Below are 13,917 nucleotides of genomic sequence, written 5' to 3' on the forward strand. Positions count from 1 at the left end.
ATATTCAAATTGAAAAGACGCCAGCTGACAGACACCAAATGACACCTATATACAACCCAAGTAGTTCGAGAAACACCAAACTAATACCATTAGGAAGACGTCAAATTCGAGTCCAGATCAGCGACAAGTGCTCCCCGACCGCTTCCTGACCACAAATATCAGTGGGGCCTACGGTGAAAAACACTTTTTGAAAAATAAAAAACTTTTTTACTAGTGGGACCCACTGGTTTTTGTGGTCAGGAAGCCATAAGTGCTCCCCCGACCGGAGAAGATCCAGATTCGGAATGCAATGGGATGGATGGTAGAGGCTGCCTGCGCCCAAAAGCGATGATTCACTTTCCCAAAGAATTTAATCACGTAAAATGGATTTTAATAAAAAGGAAAATAAAAGAAAGACAAAAAGAGAAGTGGGGACTTCACTTCCGTTGGGAGAATTTGAGGTTTTTCAAAATGGGAGGAAGTGTAAATGGAGAGCAACTGCAGGGGTGTGACAGAAATTTCGGTTTCTTTCTTTCTTTCTTTTGCATTTTTTCAAAAGAGGTGGATCGAATTCGGGATTCCATGGAGCCACGCCTTGCGTAGCTTTCGATTGGGAGGAATTACTACTAGAGGAAGAGATTAATCGGCCTGTGTTTTAGATGATGCTCTCCTTCCACTGAAGCTTTGCAAGAAAGGGTTCTTGATTGAATAGATAGGAGCAGAAGGTTCAATCAATCAGAGCTTAGGAGCAGAAGCGTATCATACCATTTGAATTCAATCTACCTGAGCTTAAGAGCAGAAGGGTATCATCACCATTTGGGTTCAGTCGACCTCAGCTTTCTGGGCTTTCGGGACAGAATGATGCCGAGAGAAACAGAAAACTTACCAAGCTTCTATCTTCCGAGCAGAAAGACAGTGAACCGGTGCGCGAGGTAGAGACTTAGGTTTTGATTTTACTTCACGTTATTGTCATCCTTCAAGAAAATTTATTAATTCTTTTATATAGATTAAATCTTAGAATTTACGCTATGCTTGGCCCTTTAGATAAGCAGAGTAGTAAAAACCATAAACAGGGTGGGTTTAAGTATGTCTACTTACCCTGTTCCCTGTTCCACATGATGTTAGCCCACTGTGTGACCATGCCTTGTGGAGAACTTTTCATACATATGAAGTTTTGCCCAGAGTCCTAAGGAGAATCGTGACCTCTTATACTATGACGTGCTGGTCTTTGCCAATTGAGCCAACCTTTTTGGTTAAGTTCTAATTTTTGGTATTTAACTCAGTTGGGGATCATGAGATTGCAATTTGAACCGAAAAGAAGAAAAGGATCTTTAGATTGCAATTGGGCTGATATCAAAGCGCACAGGCATATGATAGATTGACAACCTGTGAAAGTATATAAACTTGATCCAATAAATTGATTGAATATAGGCCAAATTAACCTGGGTGTAATTTTGTGTCCCATTTTAAATTAGGTCTAGCTGGCTCAGGTGTTGATCAAAGTAACGAGTCTGGATCACCTCCCCATCAGGGGAGAAGTAGGTGGTCTCCCTTGATGATTGGCTATTTGAACCACATAGTAGGGGGTGGGGCCCACCTGTAGCTATTAAAAAAAAAAATCAGAAATAAAAATCTCAATGGTCCCATGTAGAACCCCACTGCCTACTATGTGTTTCAAAACCGTCACGGAAGCACATTATTCTTTCCGGACGTGGAGCTGATCCGGACTCCAAAGTAACTCAGGTTAATTTTGTGTCCCATATTAAAGTAGGTCTAGTTGGGCCTCATATTTTACCAACCTCCTCTGTGCCTCACTATAAGTTTTTGCCATCAACCAAAGAAATGTTATTTTGGTAGGATATATATTGTGGTTCGGGAGGATTAGGGTTTCTAATCTACATCTGCTGTGACGGCCCCCTCTGCTATCCTTCCATTTCTTTTTTTTTGTTTTTTTTGCTGGGGGATGTATTTCTTTTTCAATATTTATTCATCTTCAAGCTTAAACAACAGCAAGGTTCAAGGTTCAGTCTACTCTCACTTTCTTCTATCCTTCAGTCCATATTTTTAGTATAAGGAAACTGAAATAATTGTTATTGGGATTGTAAAATTGATACATTTATCTTGAGCATCTGATCGTCCTATAGTAGTTTAAGTTTGCTTCCCCTTTTTTTGTTTTACTTTCAAATATGACTTCAGGTGACATTTTTTAGAAATTCTTTTGTTAAGTAGTCTTTGGTTTTCTTTTTTCCTTCTTATGATCTGCCTTTTGCATGTGTTTTGATGAAGAAATAAATATATCACTCCAAAATGGAAACTTGTAGATGTACTGCATACTAGTAGTTCATTGTGCCAGAAAATCCTAATTTGGTGCTAGAAGAAGTCAGGAGGTCTAGGGGCAGAGATATAGATAAAGAAGATCTATTCAGTTGTTGTACTAAATTCAAAAACACTGGAACCAGTTTCCAGAGCTAGAAGACTTTAGGGCTACGTTTAAACAGAAGATCAATTATATTCTTTTATTGCATTAAATTTCTTTGGCTTCAAGTTTAAAGTGCTGACTTTCTATAACACATCTGTGATATTTAAAATTCATGGCTTACTGAGTTATAGTTCTCAAAATTCCTATAGATGAGGTGACAGAAAACCCATCTAACAAAATATTGTTAAGCTTTTCAAGACTTATGGGAACATTATTTCAAAGTTGCAATTGAAAATACAGGTAGCAATGAACACTAGGTAAAACAAGGTCAAAGTTTGTCATGGAATCTACAACGTGGGATTGATTGTAGAAACCATTCCATTACTTGATAAAAAAGACTTCTCATACTAAAGAAGGTTGTTGCAATGTTGCTACTGCTGGACCTTAGAGTAAGCCATTGAGGTGGCTGAATCTGCCTTTAGGTGTAATGAATTCTCAAGCTCAACAAGTTTTGTAAGGCATATTAGAGTACCACTTATTTGAAAAGTGTGTTGGCACACTCCTTGAAAGATGGGAGAGGTGGCAACAAATTTATGTGATGATATGTTAAGATATTATTTCTATAATGATTTACCCTATAGTTGTTTTCTTGCAGATATTATGTAGCTAAATAGTTATGGTGGGGCCAGATCAATCTATTAAGTGGCACATCGTAGTTATTGCTATCTCGAAGTTTCTCGTAGAAATATCATGTCCCCTGCATTGCAATTATGAGGTATTGGCTTTTCTTGTTTAATTCATCTTAAATATTTGCTCAATCTAGTCATTAAATAGTGTAATGCTGGAAGTGATTATGATTTTCCTGTCTCAGTTAATTTATGACGTTGAGGACGTGTGCTCCAATCGGATGAACGATTTACCAGATCTTAAGGTTTGCTTCATGTTTTTCAATCAGAATATATATTATCTATGTATGTGTTTGTCTCTGAGTGCGTCTGTGCTACATTTATGCATACATGTATGTAGGAACATTGAGAAGGCATTCTATAATGCATATATGAGAAAACAGAAATTCTTTGTAATTCAATAAGAAAAAATCCCACACCAGATACAAGATGTCTTACAGCTAATATGTTAAGCGGTTTTCCGTAAATATTGGCCTTCTCCAACAGTACAGAGAAATTGTATTGCTGTATATAAAATTTCTGGATTGGTAATATGCAACAGCTGTTATAAGTGTTCAGCAGTGATGACATATTACCATATATGGCAGTGGATGTTACAGGCTGTTTATGATTTGTCCTAATTAAAACTGTAATAGCTTTAACTGCAGTGGAAGTAAATATTTTGTTAATTTTTTAATCCTAGTAGAATAATATAAGAAAATAAGCATGTGTTCTTTCTTGTCAAAATGTCTGCAAAATTCGGCATTTGTGCGGTTAGTGATGCCAATTATGAGAGTAATCTCTCAATGTAAGGTGAGGGACAAGAAAACAAGATAAAAGCTTAGATAAGGAATTTGGCCAACTTTTGGGTTTTCATAATTCCTATCTTTCTTGCACATGCTATGACTTTGGTGATACAGTGATATCTCAGGGTTTGGCTAATTTAATTTTTAATGTATTCACCATGTTACAAGAACTCAAAAGATCTTGTGAAATATCTCTCTTTTCCATTTAGCAAGATTATGTTCAAGATGAGATGTTGTTCCTAGCACATAGGGTCTTGAGTCTTGATTGTTGACTCTTGGTTTGTAACTATGATGATTGATTATTATTTGAGCTTTGTAATTTGAAATTTGATGAGATGGTGTTCCTAGCACTTTTGTTCCTGCTTAAGTTCTCTAGCACACTTTCAGAAATCTACAATGGCGCCCAAGGCTGAGAAGAAACCAGCAGAGAACCCATGAAAAGAAAGACTACATTGGGCGTCAAGAAGCCAGCAGAGAAAGCTCCGGCAGAGAAGAAGCCAACGGCTGAGAAAAAACCAGCGAATGAAGGATTGGCCACGGTAGACAAGAAATCAATCGAGACTTACAAGATCTACATTTTCAAGGTGCTGAAACAAGTCCATCCTGACATCGGCATCTCCAGCAAAGCGATGGGAATCATGAATAGCTTCATCAATGATATCTTCGAGAAGCTTGCCCAGGAAGCTTCCTGGCTTGTTCGTTACAATAAGAAACCCACCATTACCTCTCGCGAGATCCAGCGTTGTTCGTCTTGTTCTCCCTGGTGAAGTGGCTAAACATGCTGTCTCTAAGGGTACCAAAGCCATCACTAAATTCACCTGTTCCTAATCTGTGCTTGTTCATAAATTACAGATCTATTTGATTCTTGCTTCTAATTTTATGATGATCAACTGCTAGATGGGTTTAGATTCGTCTTTCTAATTTTCTTGGAATCAAACCGCTTACTTTACTGTAAATCTGTTTTTTTTTGTAGAAAGTTTACTGTAAATCTGAGTTTCTAGTTGAATACATAAGAGTATTTCTTTCCCACGAGTCTTGCCTCTTACTGTGTATGGGCATTTCAGTGCCCCCTTTTTTTGATTAGACTGATATGGATTTTCAAGCAGGGACGGTGAGGGTGGTGGGTTGCCGGCAGGGGAGGGTTGGGGTGGTTTCTGGTGATGGTGGTCCGGTGAGGTGTAGGTAGAAGATATGTGAAGGAAATCCCTTCACCCACTTAAGGGTTGGTGTGAGAGAATTAAAATGGAGTAGTTTGGTCATTATACCATAATCACAAATTTTAAATGCTACAAATAAAAGTAAAGGCATTTGGGTAATTTCCTAATCCATTGTAATAATAAAGTTAACTGGGGGTAACTTGTAATTTACACGTGGATGCCATGTAATTTATGAGGCAATAGTGGGTGCCGAGTAATTTTCTCTTGATTAAACTATTGTCAAATTTGAAAAATTAAAGATAAGCTCCCAACCCAATGTTTAGAATCTCACCATTAAAACTTGGTTTTTTCACACTTCTGGACTGAAAAACAAATCAAGGATTGCTAGAACATTTCCATCAGCTGATACTCTTTGTGGCTGTAAATTATTAGAGCATGTAATTAACCTAATCTTTTATGATAACATAAATTTCATCCCCTTCTTTTGCGTTATTCTCCATCTTATTGTTTATGCATGATACTTGTAGTTTGCATGTGCATCATTTTCTTGAGTGGCTTTTCCCTTTGTTTCCATCTTTATCCTTGAAGAGTTGTAGAACAACAACAAAAGGCTCCCTTGAATATATTTGTGTATGCCTGTTTCTTCTTTTTATCTTTTTGTTTTCATTGTTATATTCTTAAACTTTATTAATGAATGGGAAAATTTCAGAGACATCCCAAAATATACTTCAGAAATCACAATCACCCCACATGTATGCCAAATTGGCAATCACTCCCTTTTCTTTTATAAATGTGAGCTTGTTAGAAGAAAAGACGAATATACCCTCGGTAGCATTTCTGTACTGAAAATTGAAATTACAGTTATGTCATCTCATTTTGATCTTCATTTTTGCACCATTTTTTTTTGGCTTCAGATTATTATATCTTAGAATACCCTCTCTTCAAAATTCTTTTTGCAGATAAGGAAAACAAAAGAAAAGGAAATATCTAGAGTTCTCTCTCTTCTTTTTCTCTGTTTATTTTGGGTTTTCTATGTTGGGTTCAATCTCTTCTATCTGGGATGAGATTTTTTGCTGTCAATCAATTACATTTCTTCTTTATATTTTGACAAAACGGCTTCTAGGGTTACTGATTTCGTGGTTTGGATTTTGATTTCACTTATGTTAATGTATCATATTTTTATGGAGAGGAGGGGGGGGGCCACAAAGAAGCAACACCACCAGGGGGGGGGGGGTAAAAAAAACAACGCAGATACGGCAGCATATCTAGGGGTAATACATGATTCCCATCCGGCTTTGGTCTCATCCCCTCTCACTTTCATTATTATGTGCAGAATTATTTTGCTGAAACGGGGCCTGCGAAGATGATTATAAACAGCAAAAGGAGATTTTATGGTCGTCGTCAACCGCTTCGATTGCAGAAAAGGGAAGGAAAGCGGGTGACCAGATATGAAGTCAAAGGTGAGATGGAAGAGGCTTCATATGCTGCAATAAGATGGATGGGAAGGGATGTAGATGTCTCTAAACTGCCCTCACCAATCACAAGAGGATAAGGGCAGTCTGAAATTATCCAACCATGACGTAAGGGAAATTGCATTGGATAATTAGAGTAGGTTTTGATCTATAACAACTACTTGTTTGTTCAGTGAAGTGATGATCCTGAAGGTGAGTAACTTTAGATGGAGAATCTGCCAATGTATGAACTGGTATAATGCTTAGTTTTAGGTACATTGAATTGTAGGCACAGCTTCAAGAAGGGATGGATCAAGTACAACTAGAATCAAGAAAAGATAGAAATATCTTCAATGCCATCATCTAGAAGCATTGGATAACTAGGGTGATGGCAATGTGCACCACTGTTCACGGCTAGACATAAAAGGTATGCAAGCTGGGCAAATGAAAGAGTGTGAGAAGGATGCTGAAGATGTGCGAGAAGAAGAGGTATCTAAGCATTTCCTGAACGAGAAACAAGTAGCAGAAAAAGTTGGCATGGCTAGGACAGCAGAGAAAGAGGAGGTGCAAGCTTGTTATCCCAAATGACTGTTGACACAACGCTTGTCTAGAGGATAGTTGCAGGGTTCTGTTCGTTTTGGTATGTTGGAACTTGGATTGAGTTACTGAAGAAAACTCTACTGATCTCGTATTTTACAACCCTAGAAGGTAATTAATGGGGCAGCTCTCTTGCCCCTGTCACAGAACTTCCCCCACATACGCTTTCCCTTGAGAAATTTTATTTTCTAGTCAATAGGTAGATAGCTTGTTACAACTCAAATAAATTTTTATGGCACATTTCATGCACTGTGATTTGCCTAAGCATATTTAGATGCATGGCTTGTTGGATTGAGAGCAGATTTGACCAGATCCTATTCCCCACCAAAACATGGAAAATCATTCCTTTGATCTTTTGTTTTCAAAATTGTTCTTTTCAGATGGCCATGGAGTAATCAGATGTATCAATTTTGCTTCCAATATGTTAACAAACATTGCCATTGCAAACTACTCTTGGGAATGACTGATAAGCTTAAATATGATTTAGAATGTCTACATAACCCCTACCATGCTTAAAGAAATGGGTAAGAAATGGGTTTTCATTATTTATTTTTGGGTAATTTTAGTGCCACTTTCTATTGTGAAGCTGTTATTCTTTGATTTTTATTTTACCAGGTGAAAATTTTACAAGGTCAAGGGGTTTGCAATGGATCTAGTTCAGGGCAGGGCAGGGGTTATGTGTTCAAACATGGAAGGTGTTTGATGGACAGATTCAAAGTAATTGCAGCATTATGGGTTTAGAAGTTTAGCAACGAATCTGAAAGCTTAAGGTGGCGTTTGGTTCCGCAATTCTGTTGAATCGAGTTAGAATCATGTTTCTAGGGAATCACGAGTCTGTGGAAGTAGGTTCTGTAGAGTCAAATTCCTAAAAAAAATCATGTTTGGTTACCCTGATTCTGAAAGTGAATCTGTCAGAATTAACATTTGGTTACCTGATTCTGAAAGTAAATCTGTTTGAATTAGCATTTGGTTACCCTGATTCTGAAAGTGAATCTGTTTGTTATTTTATTTGATTAACCAAATAGCATAACAATAATTTGTCAAAATTCAATACATCAACCATGAAATTTTTCAGACACATTTTTGGTCAAGAATAAATATTAATTAAACATCAAAATTATTAGAACCCAGTTATATGTTCCAACTTCCAAATCAATACAATTGTTACGAGTTCATCCTAAGCTTTTTGAACCCATGGTTGTTAGTTAGTTTTGGTGAAAGTGACGTCACTAGTAAGGTATTTGATCCTTTGGCAATTAAAAGGTTTTTTTCTTAGGTTTTAATCCACAAACTTATTAAGCAACTAATTCAATCCAATGCATCAATCTTATTTACTTTTATAATAACCTAATCCATCAACTTAAGCAAGTTTTTCCTTCCAAGTTGCAATAACAATTTGTTTGATTGTGTGTGAACACTGTTAAAAGGAAGAAAAGAAATTGCCATTTTAACTGACTATAATATTTTAACTGACTGGAAATAGTCCCCTAGTCAACTTCCCTTGTTGTAGTCCAAACACAGTTAACAAGCTATTTCCCATTTTGTTTTTGACACAGTTAACAAGCTATTTCCCATTTTGTCTTTGAACTTAACTTTCAAACTAAATACTTGGAATTGTCAAGCACTTCAGTGTTTCGCATCAATCAATCAAATAGTCGACACAATAGCTTTGTTGTATGATTCAATCACTACCTATAAGAGTTTATTTCAAAATAAATACCATCTTTGTCCCAAATATCATGATAAAACAGCACAACGAAGCCAAAATAACAAAATTGAGAATTCAATTAGGTCTTCAATTTCCCACAGGACCCACCACTCTTAAAAGGCCACCTGGAGCTACATTCGATTCTTAAAAGAGAAATGTTTTTACATCTTGGTTGCATAAAAAAATACATAACAAGAAAGTAACAAAACCCTCACACATAAGAACAAGAATCCAATAGCCAACATTGTGATTCGGTCCATCAGAATTTGAATTTGAATGTGCATGTGTTCACTTGGTGCTTGCCATCCAACACTCAAAATTTTCTTGTTCATGTTGTCATATGATGTTGAAGCTGTAGAACCCTCCTCAATTGTTTGACTCTCCCACATCTTGTCTACCCAAATAAAAGAATTTTGATGGCTAGTACCATTTGGGCACCTATAAAATCTTCGACCTGGATTTTTTCTTGTTCTGGAATTCATTAAGATCATCCTTCCTTGTCTGCAATAGCACAATGGAGGCTGTTGTTCCATACTAAGTACAGCCTTATGAAAGTAAACTTGAAATAAATGACTCACCAACAAGAACATATTAATACATTAAACCAATATTTACCCACCTATATCTGAAAATTAGTCTTAACTTCACCTGCATGGGATTCAGTTTCCACATTCAGTTTATTCAAGAAAAAACATTAATACGTAGCTGCAATGGAAGAGAGGAACGACAACCCTAGCTGCGATGGAAGAGATGAAAGAGATGAGCGAGATCAGTAGCTGCGATGCGATGGAAGAGAGGAACGACAACCCTAGCTTCGACTCAGTTCAACTTCGCGAATGAGAAAATGTAATTCACGATGACTTCCAACCCGTTTTTATACGTGGGTTCCAAAAGGTGAGTCTATTTGGAAACCACCTCAGGAGGTGGTTTCCAAGTGATCCTACATTTTAGTGTAAAAAGTGGATCCTAGTGAAGCTAGGTTTCCGACTCAACTTGGAACCAAACACAATTTTTTTTTCAGATTTCATGATTCCCTGGAATCTAATTCCAGGGAAACGCAGAACCAAACGCCACCTAAGGAATTTAGAGGATTAGGAGAGTTGGCGGCTGTGAGTATCTTACTGTCGTTGCAGTAAGCCCAGTACAAGACCAGTTGACACCGCTAACTCACCTCTGCTACTTCATCAGCATTTCATACAGAATCACAGAATTAGGTACAAAATGTATCAGCATGGTGAATGGTAAAAAACTACAAATACAATTTAAGACAATAACTAAGGCTCTTTTTGGTATCAATTCTCATTATTTATTATGAGTTTTTTTCATTATTTTAAGCTGTTTGGCATCTATTATCAGTTTTATTTTTATTTAAAATAATAGAAAAAATTTCAAAATTCATAATGAACTTTTTGTCAATTGTAATTTTGAAGGAAAAGAGTGGATCACAATTTTCATTTATGCCCCACCCACCTATGCAACTTGAAAAGTGTTTTGGATAAAACTCCTAGCCTTCATCCAATCCTTGAACAAACCCTTCCTCATCCTGGGAGACTACAGTGAAGTCATGAATCAGGATGACAAATTTGGAAATGTGTTCAAACCTTCTCCTACTCTACCGGCTCTGCAAGACTTAATCTATAGTTTTGATCTGCATGAAATCCTATTCCCAGGTTTACCCTTCACTTGGTCAAATAAGCAAAAGCCACCCAACTTAACCAAAGAAAAGCTCGACATATGTTGGGCTTCACCTTCCTGGATTGCCCTGTTTAATGAGGCCAAACTCAAAAAATTGCCAGCAACTAGCTCTGACCATAATCCAATCTTTCTCTGTTTGGCTAAGAATAAAACTCAGGGAAGGAAATTGTTCCATTACCAGATGGCTTGGCATTGTCATCCACTCTTTGAAAAAGCTGTTGAAAAGGCATGGGTAAGTGTAGGTAATTCCCCTCTTAACTGTAAACTTGCCAATTTATCTCGTTTACTAATGCACTGGAATAAAGATGTTTTCGGAAACATCGATAATCTTTTCCACAACATCTCTGAGGAAATTGAGGTACTTGAGAGTATGCCTGCACCGGATTGGGAGATGATCAATATGAAAAGACATGCACTCTCATTGGCACTTGCAGCTGAGGAACAATTCTGGTTCCAGAAGTCAAGAAGCAATTACATCAGGGATGGGGACAGGTACACAAGGTATTACCATCTTTCCTCCAAGCTTTACCGCCATAAGGGAAATATTGAAAATCTGGAGTACAATGGTAAACGGGTAAATACCCCCTTTGAAATTGCAGAAGCTTTCTCTTTTTATATGCAAAATTTGTTTTCGTCCTCAAACCCTTTGCACCCCTCGTTCATTGAAGGCTTATTCCCAAATGTGGCAATGAGGTCAATCTCGAAGGAATTTCGGGATTACCCTCAATAGAGGAAATTAAACAACTATCTTCTCTTTGGACCCCTTTAAAGCCCCTGGGATGGATGGGTTTAATGCTTTCTTCTATCAAAAAAATTGGGATGAAATCAAGCATGATCTTTGTGATTTGGTTTTAAACTTTTTTTCCCATTCCACACTCCCATTTGGTGTAAATCACACCCTCCTGTGTTTCATCCCCAAGAAACACCTAGCAACGTCTGTGGCAGACTTCAGACCAATTAGTCTATGCAATGTGTGCTACATTGCAAAGCTATTGGCCCGAAGACTAAAACCATTGTTGAAAACTTCATCTCTCCATGCCAAGGAGCTTTTGTGGAAAATAGACAAATCTCGGATAATATTTTGATAGCCCAAGAATCTTCCAGGTACTTCTTGAGTAAAACAAAAGGAAAACAGGGGTTTGTAGCCCTCAAACTTGATATGTCTAAAGCCTATGATAGGGTGGAATGGAAAGTGTTACTTAACATCTTTGATTTTTTGGGGTTTGATAAAAAATGGTGTTCTTTGATTGAATCACTAATCTCTAGTGCTTCTTTTTCCATTAAACAAGACGGTAATCCTTTTTTCTGGTTCTCTGGAACCCGAGGATTGTGTCAAGGCTGTCCCCTGAGCCCGTACCTCTTCCTCTTCATAATGGAAATTCTCTCTAGGCATCTAAATGAATATAGAAGTCTCAGTCTTTTCAAAGGAATTAAGATTGCGAGAAGAGCCTTGGAGATTTCTCATCTCTTTTTTGCGGACAACACCTTCCTTTTCTGCCGAGCGGAGAAGGAAGATGCGTTGGCCCTCAAAGTGGTGCTAGAATTATTCTCAGACATTACTGGCCAAGAAATTAATTTTGAAAAAAGCGAGGCTTACTTTAGCAGAAATGTGGCTGCTAATGAGAAAAGAGTGATCTAATCAACTCTGGGCATCAATGAAATGAAAAAGGATGCAGTTTATCTAGGATCCCAGTTGTTACATGGTCGATCTAAAAAGAAGAACCTCATGTCTGTAACCAACAACATGAAGAAAAAATTGGCAATATGGAAAGCGGCAAGTCTTTTATTTGCAGGAAGAGGGGCGTTGCTACAATCAGTTCTTCAAGCACAACCTCTGTTTCATATGCAATGCTTCAAGTTCCCAAGAACGTTGTGCAAAGAAATGGATTCATTATGCCAAAAATTCTAGCAAGGGAATCCAACAAAGGAGAGACAACTGACACTTATCTCATGAGATAGATGTTGCAACCAGAAGGAGAAAGGAGGATTGGGATTTCAGAAAATGGAAGATATCAATAAAGCTTTGCTATTAAAACAAGGATGGAGAATGCTCCAACATATTGAAGCATTGTGGGTACCGACATTGAAGGCGAAATACTTCCCAAACACTTCACCCTTTGATCCCAAGGTATTGAAGAAAAATGGCTCTTGGACTTGGAACATCATTTGTAGAATTTTACCTACCCTAGAAAAAATGGTATGGAGGAAGGTAGGAAATGGAAGGACCACATCTTTCTGGTTTGACCCGTGGATAAAAGAACCGAGCGATCGATCTTACCTATTACCAAACACAGAGCTGTGGGCTAGGACTTCATTAGTTGAACAAGCGGCAGTCAACAATCTAAACAGGGAGTATTTCTTCCCTCAACCTTCCCAAGTTTATGGCATTTCAAATCTTTCTCTGAATACTGAACCAGATACGTGGATATCTCTTATTTCTAGTAACGGTGAGTTCTCTGCCAAATTGGCGAGAAAAACCTTATTACAAATAAGCAATATACCAACATCCAACCCACTTAAAAGATAGTGGGACTTCTTTTGGAAACTACCCCTTCACCCCAAATTTAAACTATTTTTTTGGGGCCTTTTAAATGAAGGGCTACCAGTGAAAGAAATTCTCAATAAATGGATGCCACTGGATCCAATATGTGAGATGTGCGAAAAAAATTTGGAGTCTATATGGCATGTTTTCCTCTCCTATGACTGGACAAAACGTATATGGGCTGCAGGACTTTTGGGACTAAGAATTGAAAGGCTGATACAGGGTTCTATAATGGATTTTTGCAGTTCTTTTTTTGAGGTTGAAAATTTTGGAATTGAATTCGAAGTTGGTTACAACTTCTTCAAGTAGCGTGGATTGCTCTACTAGAACAAGTGGGACCCAACGAAATTTAAGTGGAGATAATGATCAGTTGATTAAGTATCTCGTGAGACCATGTGGGGCCCAGTAAAAATCGGATGGAGTTATTGATCTGTTGGTCAAGCAAAATTCGGATAATGAGCCATTAGTTGTGCATCAAGTGGGTTTAGGTGGGGCCCAGCAGAATTTGGATGATTTGGAAGGCTCTTCTTTGGTTGTTCACTCTAGTATGGATGAACAACAACTTTTGTAAGTAGTTCTCCCTTCAAGCTGTCTTCCTGATCAAGTGGAGGGTGGCTCTCTCCGTCGTAAGCCTGGTTGCCCAAGGAAAAATAAGAAGGTTAGAGCAAACTGATGTTAATATATCCTGGACAACATTGATAAGGAGAGAACTTGATTTAAAGGATGTTGGTTGCTCTCGTTTCAGATTTTGATTCGTTATCTATGATTATGTGAGTTGGATCCAGTGAGGTTAGGTGTTTTTCGGGCAACTGATATTGCGGGTTTGAGGGATGACACTTTGATAGTGTGTTTGTAATTTTTCTTTTCGCTTTTTAATACAAATTACCCTTTCAGTGAA

General features: G+C 37.7%; 1 protein-coding gene and 1 pseudogene across 2 annotated transcripts; both read left to right on the forward strand.

The window, feature by feature from the left end:
• Positions 1-439: 439 nt before the first annotated feature.
• LOC149014280 (histone H2B.9-like) lies at positions 440-4,783 on the forward strand (annotated as a pseudogene). The gene is made up of 4 exons (XR_016173398.1): positions 440-911; positions 3,054-3,173; positions 3,270-3,329; positions 4,257-4,783. The product of XR_016173398.1 is annotated as a histone H2B.9-like (transcript).
• Positions 4,784-10,346: 5,563 nt separating this feature from the next.
• LOC149014281 (uncharacterized) lies at positions 10,347-11,207 on the forward strand. Its single transcript, XM_089155232.1, has one exon. The coding sequence runs from the start codon at positions 10,347-10,349 to the stop codon at positions 11,205-11,207; it is 861 nt and encodes a 286-aa protein (XP_089011358.1).
• Positions 11,208-13,917: the final 2,710 nt, after the last annotated feature.

Source organism: Hakea prostrata, chromosome 5 (assembly GCF_041222555.1).
Source record: "Hakea prostrata isolate BN-2017 chromosome 5, UWA_Hpros_2, whole genome shotgun sequence".
Taxonomy (NCBI): domain Eukaryota; kingdom Viridiplantae; phylum Streptophyta; class Magnoliopsida; order Proteales; family Proteaceae; genus Hakea; species Hakea prostrata.

Excerpts from the sequence above, each read along its gene's own strand:
- LOC149014281 (XM_089155232.1), top strand. The coding sequence starts at position 10,347 with ATGAATCAGGATGACAAATTTGGAAATGTGTTCAAACCTTCTCCTACT.